This window comes from Dromiciops gliroides, chromosome 3, assembly GCF_019393635.1.
Source record: "Dromiciops gliroides isolate mDroGli1 chromosome 3, mDroGli1.pri, whole genome shotgun sequence".
NCBI classification, from domain to species: Eukaryota; Metazoa; Chordata; class Mammalia; order Microbiotheria; family Microbiotheriidae; genus Dromiciops; species Dromiciops gliroides.
The window spans coordinates 368,013,259-368,031,163 of NC_057863.1; the positions used below are offsets into that span (position 1 = coordinate 368,013,259).

Here is a 17,905-nt window from a genome sequence, read left to right on the forward strand (position 1 = left end):
TGTTAAAATTTTGTTTTTACATTTTGGAAAATAAAATTCTATTCAAATAAAAAAAAAGACCATGCTTACTAAAAAAGAAGGTTGGGGGCAGCTAGGTAGAGTGGTGGATAAAGCACCAGCCCTGGATTCAGGAGGACCTGAGTTCAAATCCGAACTCAAACACTTGACATTACCTGTGTGACCCTGGGCAAGTCACTTAATCCTCATTGTCCCACAAAACCAAAATTTAAAAAAAAAAAGAGCAGAAAAAGTTGAGAGTCATAAATACTTAGGTTGGGAGGAATGGAGAGTATTTAAAGAGTAAATGTGCAGTGTATAGAGCACCAGCCCTGGATTTAGGAGGACCTGAGTTCAAATCTGACCTCAGACATTTGATACTTAGTAGCTGTGTGAGCCTGGGCAAGTCACTTAACCCCAATTGCCTCACCAAAAAAAAAAAAAAAAAAGAGTAAGTGTGTGAGCACTTGCTTTGTGCAATTCTTTGGAGGGATAAAGGACAAAAATACAAAAATAGTCCCTGCCTTAACAACCAGTAATTCTTTGGGTGAATGGAACATGTAAGCAGTAAATATAAGATAATTTTAGGAGAGTTTGGGCTGTTGTTGTCCAATTATGTCTAACTCTCTGTGACTCCATTTGGGGTTTTCTTGGCAGAGACACTAGAGTGGTTCATCATTTCCTTCTCTAGCTCATTTTATGGATGAAGAACTGAGGCAAAAAGTCTAAATAACTTGCCCAGGGTCAAGCAGCTAGTAAGTGACTGAGACTGGATTTGAACTCATGAAGATGTCTTCCTAATTCCAAGTTCAGTGGTCTAGAAATTGAATCCTAACAAATTAAAAAAAAAAGAATATTTTTCTTTAAGAGGTAGTATCTGAGTTGCTTCTTGAAGGAACCTAAAATATTCATGTGAAAGAGGGAGCATGACAAAGTAGGAAAAGTACAATCTTAGAATGAAAGAGTTCTGGGCATGGGCTCTAGCACTGATGCTTAGGACTTGTGGAACCATGGAGAAGTCAATATCACCTCTTCTTAATTTCCTTATTAGTAAAAAATAACAATAATGCAATACCTATTATCTCATAAGCTATTGAAGGGAAAAGTCTTTCAATAAATAAAAATAAATAGAAAAATAAAGTGTTATAGAAATGTGAATTATCATTAAAATCATATAAAAGGTAAAGTAGAAGCAGATCATTCAGGGCTAAGAATTCCAAACTACCTATTTAATAAAGATTTTATTTTATAAGTAATGGGAACCACTGAAGGTTGAATAAGAAAGTAACATTATTAGACCTCTGCATTAGGAAAATATAGCACCTTGAAATAGTCTAGTGGTGGTTGTTTGTCTTTCATTCCCAAAGGGGACCAGGTGATGTTATGACTTGCGCTGAATTAGATTTAAGTGAGGGAGGGCTGTTTAATGTCACGTGCCACACTCTTTCCTCCAGAGCCATTTGGGTCCAGTGGCAAGGTATATATTAGGAAAACGAGATGAACCTGGATGTTTCGGGCAATTGGGGTTAAGTGACTTGCATAGCATCACACAGCTAGTAAGTGTCTGATGTGAGATTTGAACTCAGGTCCTCTTGACTCCAGGGCCAATGCTCTATCCTCTGCTCCACCTAGCTGCCCCAATAGCATGGTAGGGGTGGTTGAAAAGTGAAGAGACCAGGGACAAGGAGACTAGTCATCTTGTACGATCCTCTAGGTATAGATATGCATTGGGTGTTAGATGGCTTGTCCCACACTCAGTGGTGTGCTGGAGTTGGCTCATATCAGTTTGAAGGAGCCAATTTTTGAATTTTCACGGAAATTGGCAAATGCTACAAATCAGGGCTTGATTTATTATTTTATTGATTGTCCAGGCTTAAAAAAGTGATGGAGAAAATGTTAATAATGCAGATTAAATTTAAAAGCATGTTTGTTCTATGTAATCTACCTCTCCCCAAACCCCCACTTAGATGCACATATTAAACATTTACCAGCACATTCCTGCACATTCTATGAGTATCTATGAATTGAGGTAACAAAATTAGGACCTGAGCAAGGAAGGGAATAAATTTGAAAGATATTATAACAATAGAATTTATAGGACTAGATACCTGATTAAATATGGGGAGATAAGGCAAGAATAATCAAAGATGACTCCAAGTTTTGAGTCTTCATATATAAGATAAATCTAGTACCATTAACAAATAGGGTAGCTTATTAGCTGGAATCAGCTGAAAAGGTTAGTTTGAGGAGGAAGATAATGAATTTTGTTCCATATTTGTTGGATTTGAGGCACATCCAGGAAACCATTCCTAGCAGGCAATTAGAAATAGGGGATTTAAATTAAAAAAATATTGGGATGGACACATAGATTAGAAAGTTATTGGCTTAGAAGTGATAGTATAACCCTGAGAATAAATATGATTACTAAGAGAGATAACCTGGAGACAGAGATGAAGGATAAGGGCAAATCCTTTGGCTATGCCTTTATGTGAGGTGGGAAGAAGAAATGACAAGAAACAAAGATTAGAGATATAGGAAGAAGACCATCTGCAGTGTCCTGTTCATTATTTCTGAAAATTATATAATAGTATGATGCTTTCAGAAATCTCCATTCTATACTTGTTTAAAAGAGTCTTTCTTTGCTTGGAGTAGAATCGCAAAGTAATAGTTTAAAAATAGAAATGAACCATAAAAAAAGGATTTTCTTTCATCTTTGAGGACTATAGGAATTATGTGGCCCATGAGAATCAAGACTTTTTCTTAGATCATAGAACTAAGGATTATTCAATAAATTCAGACTCTCTTTTGAATTAAAAAAATAGAATCATAGAATTTCAGACATGGAATCAACTTTAGAGATTTGATTCAATTCAACATGTGTTTGTTAAGCACCTACTATAGGTTAGGAGCTTGGGATACTAAAACATATCTATGTGACAGAGCTGAAATCTGGACACATATCTATTGACTCCAAATCAGTATTTGTTTGTTTTTTCACTATTATAATGATATGGGAAAATACAGGGGATGAAACTGAGGTTCGAGCTGAGACCCCCCAAATGAAAGTAGAACATACTGTTTGTTCCCCTGAAGTCTGTGGTTTAGTACCAACTTCCTGACCTATGCCTCTGTTTACTGAAATATGCCTTCCTGTCTGCCAAGTAGCTCACCACAATGTACCTATGAAAACCTGCATGCATTTTCACGCCTAAGAGATATAAAAACTGCAGCTTGGACACTTGGTGGCTGCCCAGAGTATCAGAGGGGAATCTTCTTTGGGCCAGCGCATCAATAAACTGCTCTTCCTTATTCCTGAGTGCCATTTGGGTTTCTCAGTCGGAATTTCCCACAACACTATATTTAATCACCTTAGAATCCAAGATGATTGTCATAATGTACTCCCAATTCCATATTTTTAATTACACTGAGATCAGTTGAAAGGTCTAACAGTTTCCCAATAGCTTGTAGTTGTGCTCCAGTTACACATACCTTCAGACAGAGACTTACTATGAATACCTTAAAGACTGCTAATAAATGATGGCCAGAAAGCATTAAGTAAAAGAATTAAGTAACGTATTCTTAGTTTCTGACATGTTATTTGGTTCTGCCTTCATTTTTTAAAAAATTTTTTAAGTGAGGCAATTGGGGTTAAGTGACTTGACCAGGGTCACACAACTAGTAAGTGTTAAGTGTCTGAGGCCAGATTTGAACTCAGGTACTCCTGACTCCAGGGCCGGTTCTCTATCTACTGTGCCCCTCTTAATTTTTTTTTTTAAAGACAATTTTCCTCATAACTATTATGTGTATTGATTGATGCTTTTGATTGAAAATCTTTATGGATGGTCATTGGTACACAAATTTTAAGGCAATAATAATATATTGAATAGTTTGCTTAATTCCATCTAGTCAAATATTATACCAAGAGAAGGAAAAATGTGGTGAAATATTTAACTATGACATAAAATGAGCTACTTTATATAGACATGACTAAATAACAACAATATTCTAAATAGTCATAATTTATTAATTTGTAAGGCATCGAGAGGTATTGAGAATGCTAAGGTAAACAATATTTTAAGACTAAAAAATCACTTTGAAAACAGTAGGGAAGGCTACTGATACTTGGGGAAGCTAGGTGATTCAGTGCATAAGAGTTCTGGGCATAGATTACATAGGAATATTCATCTTCCTGAGTTCAAATCCAGCTTCAGTCACTTACAAGCTGTGTGACCTTGGCCAAGTCACTTAAACCTGTTTGCTTCAATTCCTCATGTGGAAAATGAGCTGGAGAAGGGGGCCACAAAAAGTCAGACACAATTGAAACCAAAATAACTACTGCTCTGCCCCGCCCCCCCCACCCCATCCTTACATAGAGAAGGACTTCTTGGTTCTAAGTCCCTGCTTTGCTACAAACTACATACTCTCAAGGAAGTCATTTGAGTCATTGGGCCTTAGTTTTCTAGTCTGTAAAATGAAAAATATTGGGATATATGATTTCTAAGGTCTGTTTTAGCTCTTTGTCTTCCATGAGGATAGTAGAATAGCTTATATGTTCTATATTTCTTGTCTATCTTTATGGATCTCTGTGGGCCAAAATACACTTAAGCATGTCCATGTTTACTGTAATGGGAACCATATGTTTTGGGGGATATAAAGGGCAGCAGAAAAAGAGGATAAAGTCTCATTAATTTGTAATAATATACTGAGTATTCCATATTAGTAAATATGGAATTTTAACCTTCCTCTCTACCTTATAAAATAAAACTCCCTTTAAAAAACATTACATAAGCATCCTTACTGTTTTTAAAAGAAATTGCAAAGAAAAAAAAAGGATTAAATTGTCAAAGGGCCTATATTTGTATATTTTAAGTCTACATGGATTTTTGAAATTAAGCAAAAATAAATATTACATATAATTTAAAGTATACTTACTGTTATCCATATTAAATCTACTCTCAAGTTTGTGACCAAACCAGCCTACTAACCTAAAATATAAATAACAGCATTTTAGATTATTTTATCTGACAAAAAACCTAAATAATAGTCACTTATTATATGTTTGCCCAAAGATTAAGCATATTTAAAACACTTGGAAAATAAAACAAATACCTTAAGGAAAAATAAGAAGGTAAAATTTATATTTATAGAGTTGCTTTCTATTTTAAATAGAATTAATTTTGATGGAATTATTATTATTGCATGTTTTTTTTACCTTTTGAAAAGAAAATACCATTAAACTGTTTTAAAGGATTTTCTTTCAGCTGAAAGTAAAATAAAAAAAAAACCAAGAATAACTTTCAACATTAAAGCATAAAATAAAAGTGATTAGGGAAAGAATGAACTTGGATATCAAGGTCCCTAATTAGAAACCTCAATGAACAGTAGCAAAAATCTTATCTCTAAGTATATTACTTATTGCATTTTTTTGCATTCTTATGCTGAATTTTTCAAGGAAAAAGTATTCATTTCAATGATGATTACTGTTAATAATTTTTATTATTTTATTTTCATTACTATAATAATTTTTCTTTTTCTTGTCTTCACAGCTTATACTTTTTCCGTCCATTTCAATGTTAAAACTCCCCTATTAAGGTAAAGCTATTTAAATCTGTAGGGTAAAGGTGGATGAGACAAATGTTCAAATATGATACATTTTTTTTGTATATGGATCTACCTGTATCATTCCTTTAAATGATCCATGATTTCATCAGTGTAGACTTTTTTCATTTATATAGATTGATATTCTTTTAGACATTAGTAGATGGTTTTGTAACTTACTGAGGCTGAAAAAAAATCTATTACTTGGTAGACAACCTTCTGATAATGAGATATTCAGAATTTAGCTAAGGATGATCCTTGGATGAATAAATGACTGCCCAGCTTAGTAGAATATGCCAAATTTAATGGCTTTTCTGTTCCCTAGTTCCCTCACAGTTTTCATCCTTTTTGAGCTTTCTGTAGCTCTTACCATTGTTATATTCCTTTCACTATGTCATTCTTCCTCCCTTCCCCTTGTCTAAACCCTTAAGATGATGCATTAATTTTAGTCCTCCTATGTCTTTTAAGATGTAGAGAAATCCATTTCCAACTCATAAAACACTATTTCCACATGCTGACTCTCCAGCAACTCAAACTTAACAAATTCATACCAAATTCACTACCTTTCCTTCTAAACATCTTGCTTTTTGTGACTTTACTATTTTTATCACAACCATTCATCCTATCTCCCATTTTGGCAATCTTTGACCTATACTTCTGCCATATATAATCAATAAGTTGCCAGGTTTTGCTTCTCTGTTAGTATCTGCCACATCTCTTATCCTTCTTTGTATTCCTCTGTAAAGAACACTCTAGAACAGATGGTTTTTGTTTTTAAAATGATTAAATGTTAATTATTTTTCTATTATTGAATGATCGATCCTTATATCCCTGATAAATATAAAATTGTCATATAACTGATTTATTGGATAAATTGCTATAGTCTTTATGCCAGCATTATATTTAAAGATTTTAAATTAATATTCAGTAATTATATTCTTTTTCTTTCTGTCTTTCCCTCCTTCCCTTTCCCCCCCTTTCCTGATTTCAATATTTAAGTATTAGATTTTACATATATATATATGTGCATATATATACATGTATATGTATATGTATATATATGTGTATGTGTGTGTATATATATATCTCCCGACACTACCTGTGTGACCCTTTGGGAGAATTGTTTAACTTCTCTAGAAGCCCTAGTTTCCTCAAAAGTAAATTAAGTAGGGCAGCTGGGTGGCGCAGTGGATAAAGCACTGGCCCTGGATTCAGGAGGACCTGAGTTCAAATCTGACTTCAGACCCTTGACCCTTGACTTATTAGCTGTGTGACCCTGGGCAAATCACTTAACCCTCATTGCCCTGCAAAAAAAAAAAAAGTAAATTAAGGAGTCTAGGCTAGATGTTCTCTAAGGTCTCTTCCAACTCTGGATCTTTTTTGAAATACATCCCTCATATATTTGAATGTCATTCTGTTTCTTCTTTAATAACATGAATATAAATATTTAAATATAATGCTAGACATTCAATATTAATATTTTTGTTTTGGTTTTTAATATAACTCCAAAAAAGCAAATTTCTTTCAGAATATCATAAGATAAATCAAAATAGCTTTTAGAATTCCCTATTTTTGAAACTCTAAAGTTATATTTTATATATCTTTGTAATTGGAAACCAAAAAAATACTTCAACTCAAATTTTTTTCTCTTTAAATGAATTATTCTAATTTTAACCAATGATATAAAATACTACAAAGGAAGTAGTAAATTGCATTGCTTAATGATCATATAAATTTTCCAAACTATCTTTTATTTGCTTCTCTGTAGCAAAATTTTATTGATTTTGGCCTCACTAATTTATCATTTATAAAATTTTTAAAATTTTATTGTAAAAAGATTTTTTTTAAATTAGAGTAACAATATAGTTTCATTTGAAAGGGAAATATTAACCATTTTCAAAACCAAATGGTCTTAAAAAAATCTTCAGAAGCATTCCTGGACATTCTTACAACTGATACACTCAATTAAAACTATATTTCTTTCTATAGTTTAAGAAGTAAGGGAAAGAAGCTCATACCAATTATATGAGGGTAATTTGTATAATATAATTTGAAATAAATTGTCTACTTCATTAACCTTTTATTTGACAGGCATAATTTATGTATATAGTTATCAGTAGATTAGTATCAGAAAGGAGGGGTAGAGACTTTACCTATAATCCCATTGGCATAGGGTACTCTCAGGCGAGAAAACTTTTTCTATCAATGCAAGCTGAAACCTTTGCTACAACTTAAAGTCTTAGAGATCTGACTAGGGCATGAAGAGCTTAAGTACCTTGAATAAGGTCATTGAATATAAGAATAAATGAGGGTGAGGGGAAAAGGAATGGAGGCCTTCTTCACTGAATTATAAATATTTTCAAATAGTTTGGCTACAGAAGAGAGGAGAAATATAAGATGAGGTAGTATGAATGGATCAAGTGAGGAGTTTTGGAGAGTGGGGCAAACATGGACACATTTGTAAACTATAGGGAAAGGAGAGATTGAAGATGTTTGAGTAGTGATAATAAAGGGGGCAAGCTGCTGAAAATATGGCATATATTGGCAGCACTAGTATATGTAAAGGGGCTTGCCTTGGAAAGGAGAAGCTCCATCTATTCATGGGAGACAAAGGTAAAGCAAGAGAGAGTGGCAGAAGGCATCTGAAGGATATGAGACAAGGAGGAGAAAAGAGATAGCTTTCAACAAATGTGGTGTTTTTTTTTTTTTCAGTGAAATATAAAACAAGCTTCTCAGCTAAAAGAGTTGGGGAGAGGGAAAGAGCCATTGGAGCTTTGAGGAAGGATGAAAAACTTTGGAAAAATTCCTGTGGTAAATGAGTTAGTAAATTTATTAGGGAGGTGTGAAAGGACTGCTGTCCCATCTCTGAAAGCCCAATTGAGTTTCTGTAGCATAAATTTGTAGTGGATCTAGTCAGTATGTTTCATGATTTCTTCTTCCTTGGTTCTTCTACCTCTACGATTCAGTGGCTGGTGGGTGAGAGTAATCTAAGACTGCGGTTTGGAAAGTGAAACTCTTTGGCAGGATAAAGGAGCAAGGGACTTGAATGAGGAGGTGTAAGTAGAATTGTAAAATACAAAGTACAATTGGTTTACCAAGAAATCAAGATGGGGAAGAGCAGAGTAGACAGTACAGGGGTGATGGTCTAAGAAAAAACTGAAGAATGTAGGAATTGAAGGTCAAAATGAAGATGAAGGACAAGGGGTGAAATTGCAAGGCAGAGAGAAAAAGAGAAAGGAGAAGATAACATTATGATTAGATAAAGGAATTTAAGAGTTTGTAAATCTGGATGTGGAGCACTTGTAAATGGAAGATCAAGAGCATGACCTTCTTTATGTGTAACTATGGTGGGGTAGAGTAGTAGGTCATAGGCAACAAAAAAGTTGAATTGGAAGGTTAGACTGTTTGAGTAAGTGTCAATATAAATGTTGAATTTCCAAAATATAAGGGTAGGAGTTGGAGAGGAGAGAAAGACTGAGGAAGGCACTGGCTTTCTTGGTAGAGGAAAGAAAGAGAGTGTATGGTATTTCAGTAGACAATAGCCACAAAAATGATTGAGTGATAAATATGGATTGAATTAACCTCAAAGGAAGAGAAGCTACTGAGTGATAATGGTAGAGGAAGAGATTGAGAGTAGCAATGAGGAGCAAATAGTATTCTTACTCTTCCATCACAACCAGCAAGTCAGAGGTATAAGTAAAAATATAACCAGTGCTGGGAAGAGTAGTTAGGAAAGCTATGTCATCAGGAGGGAGCCAGCCTTAAGGAAATGAATGGAATGAGAAAATAGAATAGTCAAGATTAAAGCTAGTTTCTGACCTATGGAACAAGTATTCTAGAAAGCACAGTAGAAGGGTTGGAAAGCTTTAGTATGGTTTGTTGAGAGGGCAGGGGAAAGGTTGAGGGGGACGAAAATAAAGGCTCAATGTGGGGCAGCTAGGTGGCGCAGTGGATAGAGCACTGGCCCTGGATTCAGGAGTACCTGAGTTCAAATCCAGACACTTGACACTTACTAGCTGTGTGACCCTGGGCAAGTCACTTAACCCCCATTGCCCCACAAAAACAACAAAAAAAAAACAAAAAAAAAGAAAATAAAGGCTCAATGCAAAGGATCAATTTTTAGGGCACAATGCAAACCTTAAATGTTAAATAAATGATAGCTATTTTATTATTACGTTGGCAGAATTTGTCACAAGAAAAATAAGTTCTAATTTTAAAGGGTATTTTGTGAATATGCATCTAAAAGCCAATAAAGGAAGGGTAGGAGTTTTTGACACAGTAAGCTCTGTGATTGGGATTTTGGAAAGGGGTAAATAAAGGAAATAAGGAACTAGAAGCATTGAGTCAATTATAAATCACTGGTGTTCAATACACTCCTTTCTCAATACCCTCTTTGAAAAGAAGGGACAGAAAACAAAGAGAAAAAAGCACAATTGGAGTCATCATCCAATTGATAAATCAAATGATATTAACAGGTAGTTTTTAGATGGACAAATCAAAACCATCTATAGTCATATGAAGAAATGCTCTAAATAACTATTGATTAGAGAAATGCAAATTAAAACAACTCTGAGGTTCCATCACAGACATACCAGATTGACTAATATGACAGAAAAGAAAAATAATTAATATTGAAGAGGATGTGGGACATTTGGGACACTAATGCATTATTGGTGGAGTTTTGAACTGATCCAACCATTTTGGTGAGCAATTTGGAACTATGCCAAAAGAATAGTCAAACCGTACATGCCCTTTGATGCAGCAATGCTATTATTGGGTCTCTGACTCTCTTCTTAACCCCCTACAATCCAGCTTCCAACTTTATTGTTCAACTGATACTACTCTCTCCAGAGTTATCGATAATCTCCTAATTGCCAAATCTAATAGTCTCTTTTTGATCTTCATTCTCCTTGACCTCTCTGCAGGCCCCTCTTAATCATATTACTAAAACTTTCCAGAATAGAGCTGTCAGGACAGAGTTCTAAATCTTTTCTGCATCTGAATTAATTTAATTTTCCCCATTTCAATGTAGCTTCAACAATTCCCACTTCCTGTACGCCACAAAATTATTTTAACTCAAAACATCCTGATTTCATAGGTGTGGATAGGGAGCATAAACAGTATTAAGGTAATATATCTGTATCATAACATATAGTCTTCATAAATTGTTAAAGCCACAAAATTTATTAACTTGTGGCCAACCATTGTGGGAAAATATTCTTTGTACTTAGTCTGGTCTCTGGACAACAGACATAAGAGTCATTCAATTAGCAAAGCCTTTAAAATTTGGTCATCCCTTCCTGGCTTTTACTAATAATGGATAATGCATTCTAGAATTCAGAGTCACTTCCCCATCATCAAAGGTAAATGTTGGTGAAGTTACTCATCAAAACAAAACTAATCTAATCACACAATAATCCTACACTGATCCAATTGTTTGCATATAGCATATCTGTGTTATCTTTGAGAAAATGAACCACAGCATAAAAAAAAAAATAATGCAACTAGAATAACAAAGGAAGAACTCAATTAGTAAAACACCTTTATATCAAATATTTCATTTTTTTCTTTTTTCAAGTTTTCTTGTACAAAATGACTAATATGATAATATTTTATATAATTGTATGTGTATAACCCATATTTAAATATTTACTGCCTCAGGGAGGGGAAAGGGGAAGGAGAGAAGGAAGTATAAAAATTGGAACTCAAAACTACATGTAAAAATGTTTATTAATTAAAAAATAAATATCTGATATCTAAGATTTTTTGATGATTAGCATACTATAAAAAATTCCCTAATAGTTAAGTGGTTATAGAATATAAATAAATAATTCTAAAAAAAAAAAAGGTGCTCCAAATCACTAATAAGAAGAGAAATGCTAATCAAAATAAGTTTGATGTTTCATCTCCTATGCAGTAGATCGCCAAAAATGAGAATAGTCAGTATTCTATAATTTTCGAAAGACAAGTAAACTAATGAATTATTGTGATGCCATGAATTAGTGTAACCATTCTGGAACTTGAATTATGAAAATAAATTGACTAAAATGTCTGTCCTTTTGACCTAGAGATTATATTGCTAGGTAAGGAGCTCATTACTAAAAAGAGAGGCTCTCTCTATATTAAAATATAGCACTATTTTTTGTGGTGGTAGCAATTATGAAATATCAAATAGGTAATCTTGATACATGAAGTTGAAAATCTTTTACATAAGCAAAATTAATCCACCTAGGATAAATAGAAAGGCATTCAATTAGGAAAAACATTTCTATTGAAAATCTTTGGTAAGTGTTTGGCATCATACATATGTATATGGATGTATGTGTGTATATACATACATATATACATACACACACACACACACACACACACACATATATATATATGAACAAAAATCTGTAAGACCAATATCCATTCTCCAGTAAATAAATGGTCAAAGGATATGAACAAATAAATCTCAAAAGAATTGTAAATTATTTATGATCATATGAAAGAAGGCTCAAAATCACAAATAATAAAGGTAGCATAAAAAGAAAGCAACTTTGAGGTTTCACCTGAAAAGTAGGAAATTTACAAAGATGAAAAAGTTGAGAATAGTTAATATTGAAGAGGTAGTAGAAAGATTGGCATATTGATGCACTGTTGAGGAAGCTGTGACTTCAATGAAGCAATTTGGAATTATTTAAAGAAAGTGACTAAAATGACCTGTATCTTTTGATTGCTGAATGACTAAACAAATTGGAAATAGATTATTTCTGAAAAAAAAAGATAAATTTAAATACATAGAAGCTAGGGAAGACAACTGATGCAAAGTAAAATAAGCAGAGATAGGGAAGCAATATTTATACAATTACCACAGTGAAAGTGAAAAGAACAAACATTTCATAAAAATTGAAAATGTTTGCTTTTGGAATTAAAACAACCAGGTTTGACCCCAAAGAAAGTATTAGACATCACATTATCCTATCCCAGTCTCCCAACCCTAGCCCTACCCCACCCATCAATCTTTTGAATATATAATGTCAGATTTTTCCAATAATTATTCTTTGAGAGGAAAACAAGTGAAGGATACAGTGTGAAATATTGCTGAATTAAAAAGCAAATTACATAAATAACATTTTATTTTAAAATAACAATGAATAATTTTGCATTAGATTTTTTAGACTTTCCAAAAAATTGAGTGTTTTTTTAAAAAAAATATCAATACTAAACCTTGGCTCAGCAGAAACAATTTCTGGATGGGGCCTCTACTACTTAGAATCTATTTTCTAAGTGCCCACAATTAAGACCCCTACCTCTCAATTTATAGATTGTAGTGGGGGGAAATCAGAATACTCCTTGGTCCTCATTATTACTTTCAAACTCCACCTCTCTCTCCCTCCCACCATTACTCATTCATCTTTCCTTCTTTGAGGTTAATGTTATCCAAATTTATTATCCAGTCTAAATCATGGTGTCTTTAATCTGTCAACTTCCCTGATGCCCAGAAACATTCTTTTTCCTTCTTCAATGGGTTCAGAGCTAAGATCAATTTTTTCTCTGGACTGTAACTCCTGACTTTATATTAGGGAACTTTAAAATACATATTGATACTCCTCTAAATAGTTTCTCAGTTCTTCAGTTTGCTTAGTTTCTATGACCTATTTTTCTATTCCATCTCAACTATATTTAAAAATGATCATACCTTGATCTTGACATTTATACCATATAACCCACAAATCTATTCTTTATCCTCTTTTTTTGCCTCAAATTCCTCTACCACCATGCCCGGTTCTATACCAGGCTCTTGCATTGACTGAACTCTAAACCCTTCCAGACCTCAAACCCTGCTATGCAATCAACTCTACATTATCCATACTTAAATCCCTTAATCTATACTCTATACTTAAATCCCTTAATCCTTTGTCCTCTAGCTATTCACAATTTGTCAAACTCCACTCATGGGTTTCCATCATCATCTGCCACCTTCATCCCTGTTCATGTGCTCTCTAAACAGAGCTAGGAAAAACTCACATAACTATGCTGAATCCCCTAGAAATTATGTTCCATCATCTAAACTGGGTCCTCCCTGAAACAAGGGAATCCTTTTTCATATCCTTAATTGATTATGCCAATCACAGTGGCAATTCCAAGCCTTTTCATGGTTCCTCAAGCTTTCCATGGTACCCCTACTCCTACCCTCTCAGCAGAGGGACTTGTTTCACACTTCATCATAAAAATTGATATCAGTACCTGAAATGGTCTCATTTTAGCAAGGGGTCTTCTCCATTTATCTTTCTATCCCCATCTCCCATTTCCACATATCTCAGTCTTCCTCTATTATTTCCCTCAACTCTGTTTCAGATGAAGAGGTGAATTTTCTCATTGCCAAGTCAAATTCCTCCACATGTAACCTAAATTCCATCTGTACTTTAGCAGATTATATCCATTATCATACTTACTCTCTTATGTTTAATCTCTATTTACTGGCTGATTCCCTACAGTATGTAAATTTGGTCATGTCTTCCGTCATCCTAAAAACAAACAAACAAACAAAACAATGTCCTCACTTCATCTAAACATCTGCACTGACACATGCCATATCTCTTCTCTCCCTCTCAGCCAGACTCAGTGAGAAAGCTCTCTACATTAGCTGCCTCCTTAAATTCTCTGAAACAAGAGGATGAAATGAGGAGGGAGAACACTGTAGCTATGAGGAATAGTCTGTAGAAAAGGACAGAGATAGGAGAAGGAAAGTTGTGAAGATAGCTGCTTGAACAAAGACTGGCAGATTCCCCACACCTACTCTAGCAAAAACCTAAAAATAGCACCCCAGACTGAATAATGAGATCCAATGAGAACCTAAAATAAGTAATTTCTTTCAACCCAGCATTTCACAAAGTTAGCCAGAAGCCCATGGGCAAAAATGGAATAACTCAGCAAAGCCAGTATCAGCACACATAAATAAACTGGCTGCCTCTCAGCTAGATCAGAGACAGGCCAGGGACATGTAGCCTGAATGATTTTGTATTAAAAGGCACCCCTAGAAAGGCTTACATTGATTAGAAACTCACAGTGAGGAACTTGAAGGTTACCAGAAGCAACATACACCAATATAGGCACAGTAGGTTTCAAACCACGACACCGTGAAGCTGAGGTTCTTAACAATTTATCCTGTGACATCCTGGAAGGCCCTAAATAACCAGCACTGGGAAGCTCAAAAATGTGGTGGGGATCTTGAAGGGTGGAGACCAGTGCAGAAATACTAGTGACCTAAAACTTGAACATGCAGGACTAACCACCTTACCCAAAAAGACAACAGGAGTCAGAGCCTAGTCATGGCACAAAGCACCAGTTTAGGAATTAAGTCTGGATAGATGAGAAAGTTAAAGAAAACATTTACTAATCTGGATGTGTGTATGTGTGTATGGGGGGGGTGGTGTTCCTTATTTTATTGATATGGTGTTGGGAAAGGGGAGTCAGAAGTAAGAGAAAGGGAAATGTAAAAAATAACTTCAATGTTGTAAGGCTGGGACCAGAAAGATAAGGATGATGTTGATGGTGATTTGGGAACATAGAATGGGTCCCTATTGGGTAGAAAAGATGAGAGCTATACTTAAACTTCAAGTCGTCTTGAGCCAAGTGGAAACGTGTAATAAGCCCACTTGTCATGTCATTCCTAAATCTGGAAAACCAAAGAATAAAGAGTTTTAAGAGGTGAGGTTGGTCAACAGCTGATAGCCAATAATATTTCATCAATGTTAACTTCACTCTAAGTACACAGGCCATATTAATCACAGAAATAAACAGTGCAGAATGAAGAGGTATCCATGAAAGCTTGCATTATATTCATTTTCCTACAATCTGTGAGGAATTCTCCACTGAAAAGAGTTTTCTTGTAATTGATGTCATGTTTGGAAAGTTGACTAACTTCTTAAAGCAGATATATCCTCCCAATATTACATATTTATACTTATCTTTTCTATTAACAATAAGGAATTTTCATGGATATCAGACAAGGACTGGGTATACAAACCCCAAAATGATAATTTCTGTCTCTGGGAAATGTAAAAGCAAAGATATACCCTGCTACGTAACAAATTAAGTCTTAGGTTCAGTTATTTTCCAGAGTTTGCTAGGTAGACATATTTGTGGTAATTTTCTCCTAAAAAAAATGCACTGTTTTTTTTTTTGTATACTTCAAAGATATGGCTAAATGTTAAGAAAAATATATATTAAAAAGAGGACCTATTGAAGCACTTGTTTCTTTGATACTCAGTTCAAACCTTTATTAGACTTTCTTGAATACTGTGCATTCATTTTTTTTAAAAACCTCCTGGAACAAAAATCATCCATAGGACTGATGATTATTCTAAAATTCATCCTAGCCCAGCATTTTTATATCAATCATACAAACTGACAGTGGGCTAGCACTCTTCCCCTTCTTGTTAGAACAAAAGAGACCCTTAATAAAACTCACTGACAATCAATGTGCTTTAAAAAGTACTTTCCATCTGTGTCCTTCAATCAAGACTCTATGAATATGGAGAAGCTGTGAGATAATTTTAGAGGCTAACACCCTAGGCAAAATTATCCATAAGTTCCACCCTCATCCCTCACTCCAGGCCACTCAGAAATTCTAACAGTTTATGAGGGTAAAGCTAGCTTTTTTTTCTTTTGAGGGCTCTAAGAACTTAAAAGTTTCTTGGAAAGGTTGTTATATTGACTAACTTTAGTAAAAATAATTTTTATTCAATCATTCAGCATATATGATGTTGTTGGACAGTATGAATAAGGAAAACAATAGAAGGTATTTTAATAATTTACTTAGTCTATAAATCACATCCCTTCGGCTTCCATCCTGGGGTGCATAAATCCATCCCAGACAGTTCAAATTCATTTTTAAAATGGATCTCTAACTTAGCATAATAAAATATTTCAGATCCTCATATTCTTATAATCAAAAAAATTTCCCCTCAAGTAACTTAAAGTTCTTCCACTACCATCAAATTCACCCCGATTTATTTTTTATGCTAGATAGTGAAAGTTCATAACAGTTTGCAAAGTATTTATGTAGAATGCTCTGTACATACTTGACAGCTGATTTAAGTGAGCTAAGGTAGGGGGGAAATCATATCTAAGAAAATCACTTAATCACATTCAGTTCTCACAAAGTATTATTCTTAAAATGGTGCTAAAAGAGAAGGAAATTCAGATGGTCTGGGAAAAGGTCAAATGAAATCTGCGCATAACAGTTTGGGTAAAATATGCTTAATGTAGCTTAATGGCCCTGACCCCTAATTTACTCACATGACTTCTTGGCCGGAAGCCCCTTGGCATAAATACTGGGTCAACAATTTTGAACAATAGCCAAAATGTACATATTACTTTGAAATACAAAATGCAGTGAAATGTGTTGCTACAAATGTAATTCAATGTCACCAATGTGAAGAAAATATAAAAGATGATTTCAGAATTACCTGGGAGATTAAAATAGTTCAAGTATTCCTTGCCTTAATATAGACTGGTCCATTCTGCTAATCCTTCCTCAGTATGCAAATTATTGAATTTTTGAAAAAAGTTCATCCTACTTCAAAAGCCCTATTCTCCTCTTTTTTCCTTATTCAGATACCACCCATCATCATCCAAACTAAAGCACCAAGGCTCACCTCCTAGAGAAAACCTTCCCATACCACTTCGACCCACAATGATCTCGGGCCTGACCTTTATGGGAATTTTAAGGAGCACTTATGAAGAAATTTCTGTGCCCAACACTTGCATCAATCACCTGACATTTATTATATATTGCCTTTTCTTGTCAGTGAATTTTTCATTTGCATATGTTGTTATCTTCTTAGTGAAATTTAAGCCAGTTGAAGGCAAAAATCAATTAGGTTCAGGTTTTTGTTGTTGTTATTTATTTATTTATTTATTTTTAAAAAACAAAATACATCTACTCTGTGTAAGGTGCTATGCTCATTCCTATGAATACAAAGACAAAAAGGGAAAAAAAAAAAAGGAAACCATTTTTTGCCCTTAAGGAGCTACATTCTCCTCAGGGTAGGAGAGGGAGGGTAGCTGTGATAAAGAACTACACAAGTAAATAAATAAAAAGTATATCCTGGATTCCTGCATTGGAAAGGACCTGGATTCAAATCTCTCCTCTGACATGTTTACTGCCGATTTTAAGCAAGTCATTCCACCCTTCGGGGCCTAATTTTTCTGATCTGTAAAATGAGGGGTTGAACTCTGGACTCTGAGGTTTCTTTCAGCTCTAGATCTATGGTGCTATAATATAATTAGAAAGTAATTTAGGATATGAACAGGCAGT

The 17,905-nt window shown here is 34.3% G+C and overlaps 1 protein-coding gene across 3 annotated transcripts in view; it reads right to left on the bottom strand.

The window, feature by feature from the left end:
- Window positions 1-17,905, bottom strand: part of KYNU (kynureninase) — a 128,359-nt gene that overhangs the window by 20,126 nt on the left and 90,328 nt on the right. For 2 of the 3 annotated variants that reach the window (XM_043992948.1, XM_043992947.1), the window contains one exon: window positions 4,930-4,982. The exons of the other annotated variant lie outside the window; for it this stretch is intronic. In XM_043992948.1, the coding sequence (XP_043848883.1) occupies window positions 4,930-4,982 (53 nt within the window). The remainder of the gene's footprint in view (window positions 1-4,929; window positions 4,983-17,905) is intronic. 3 annotated transcript variants of the gene reach the window in all.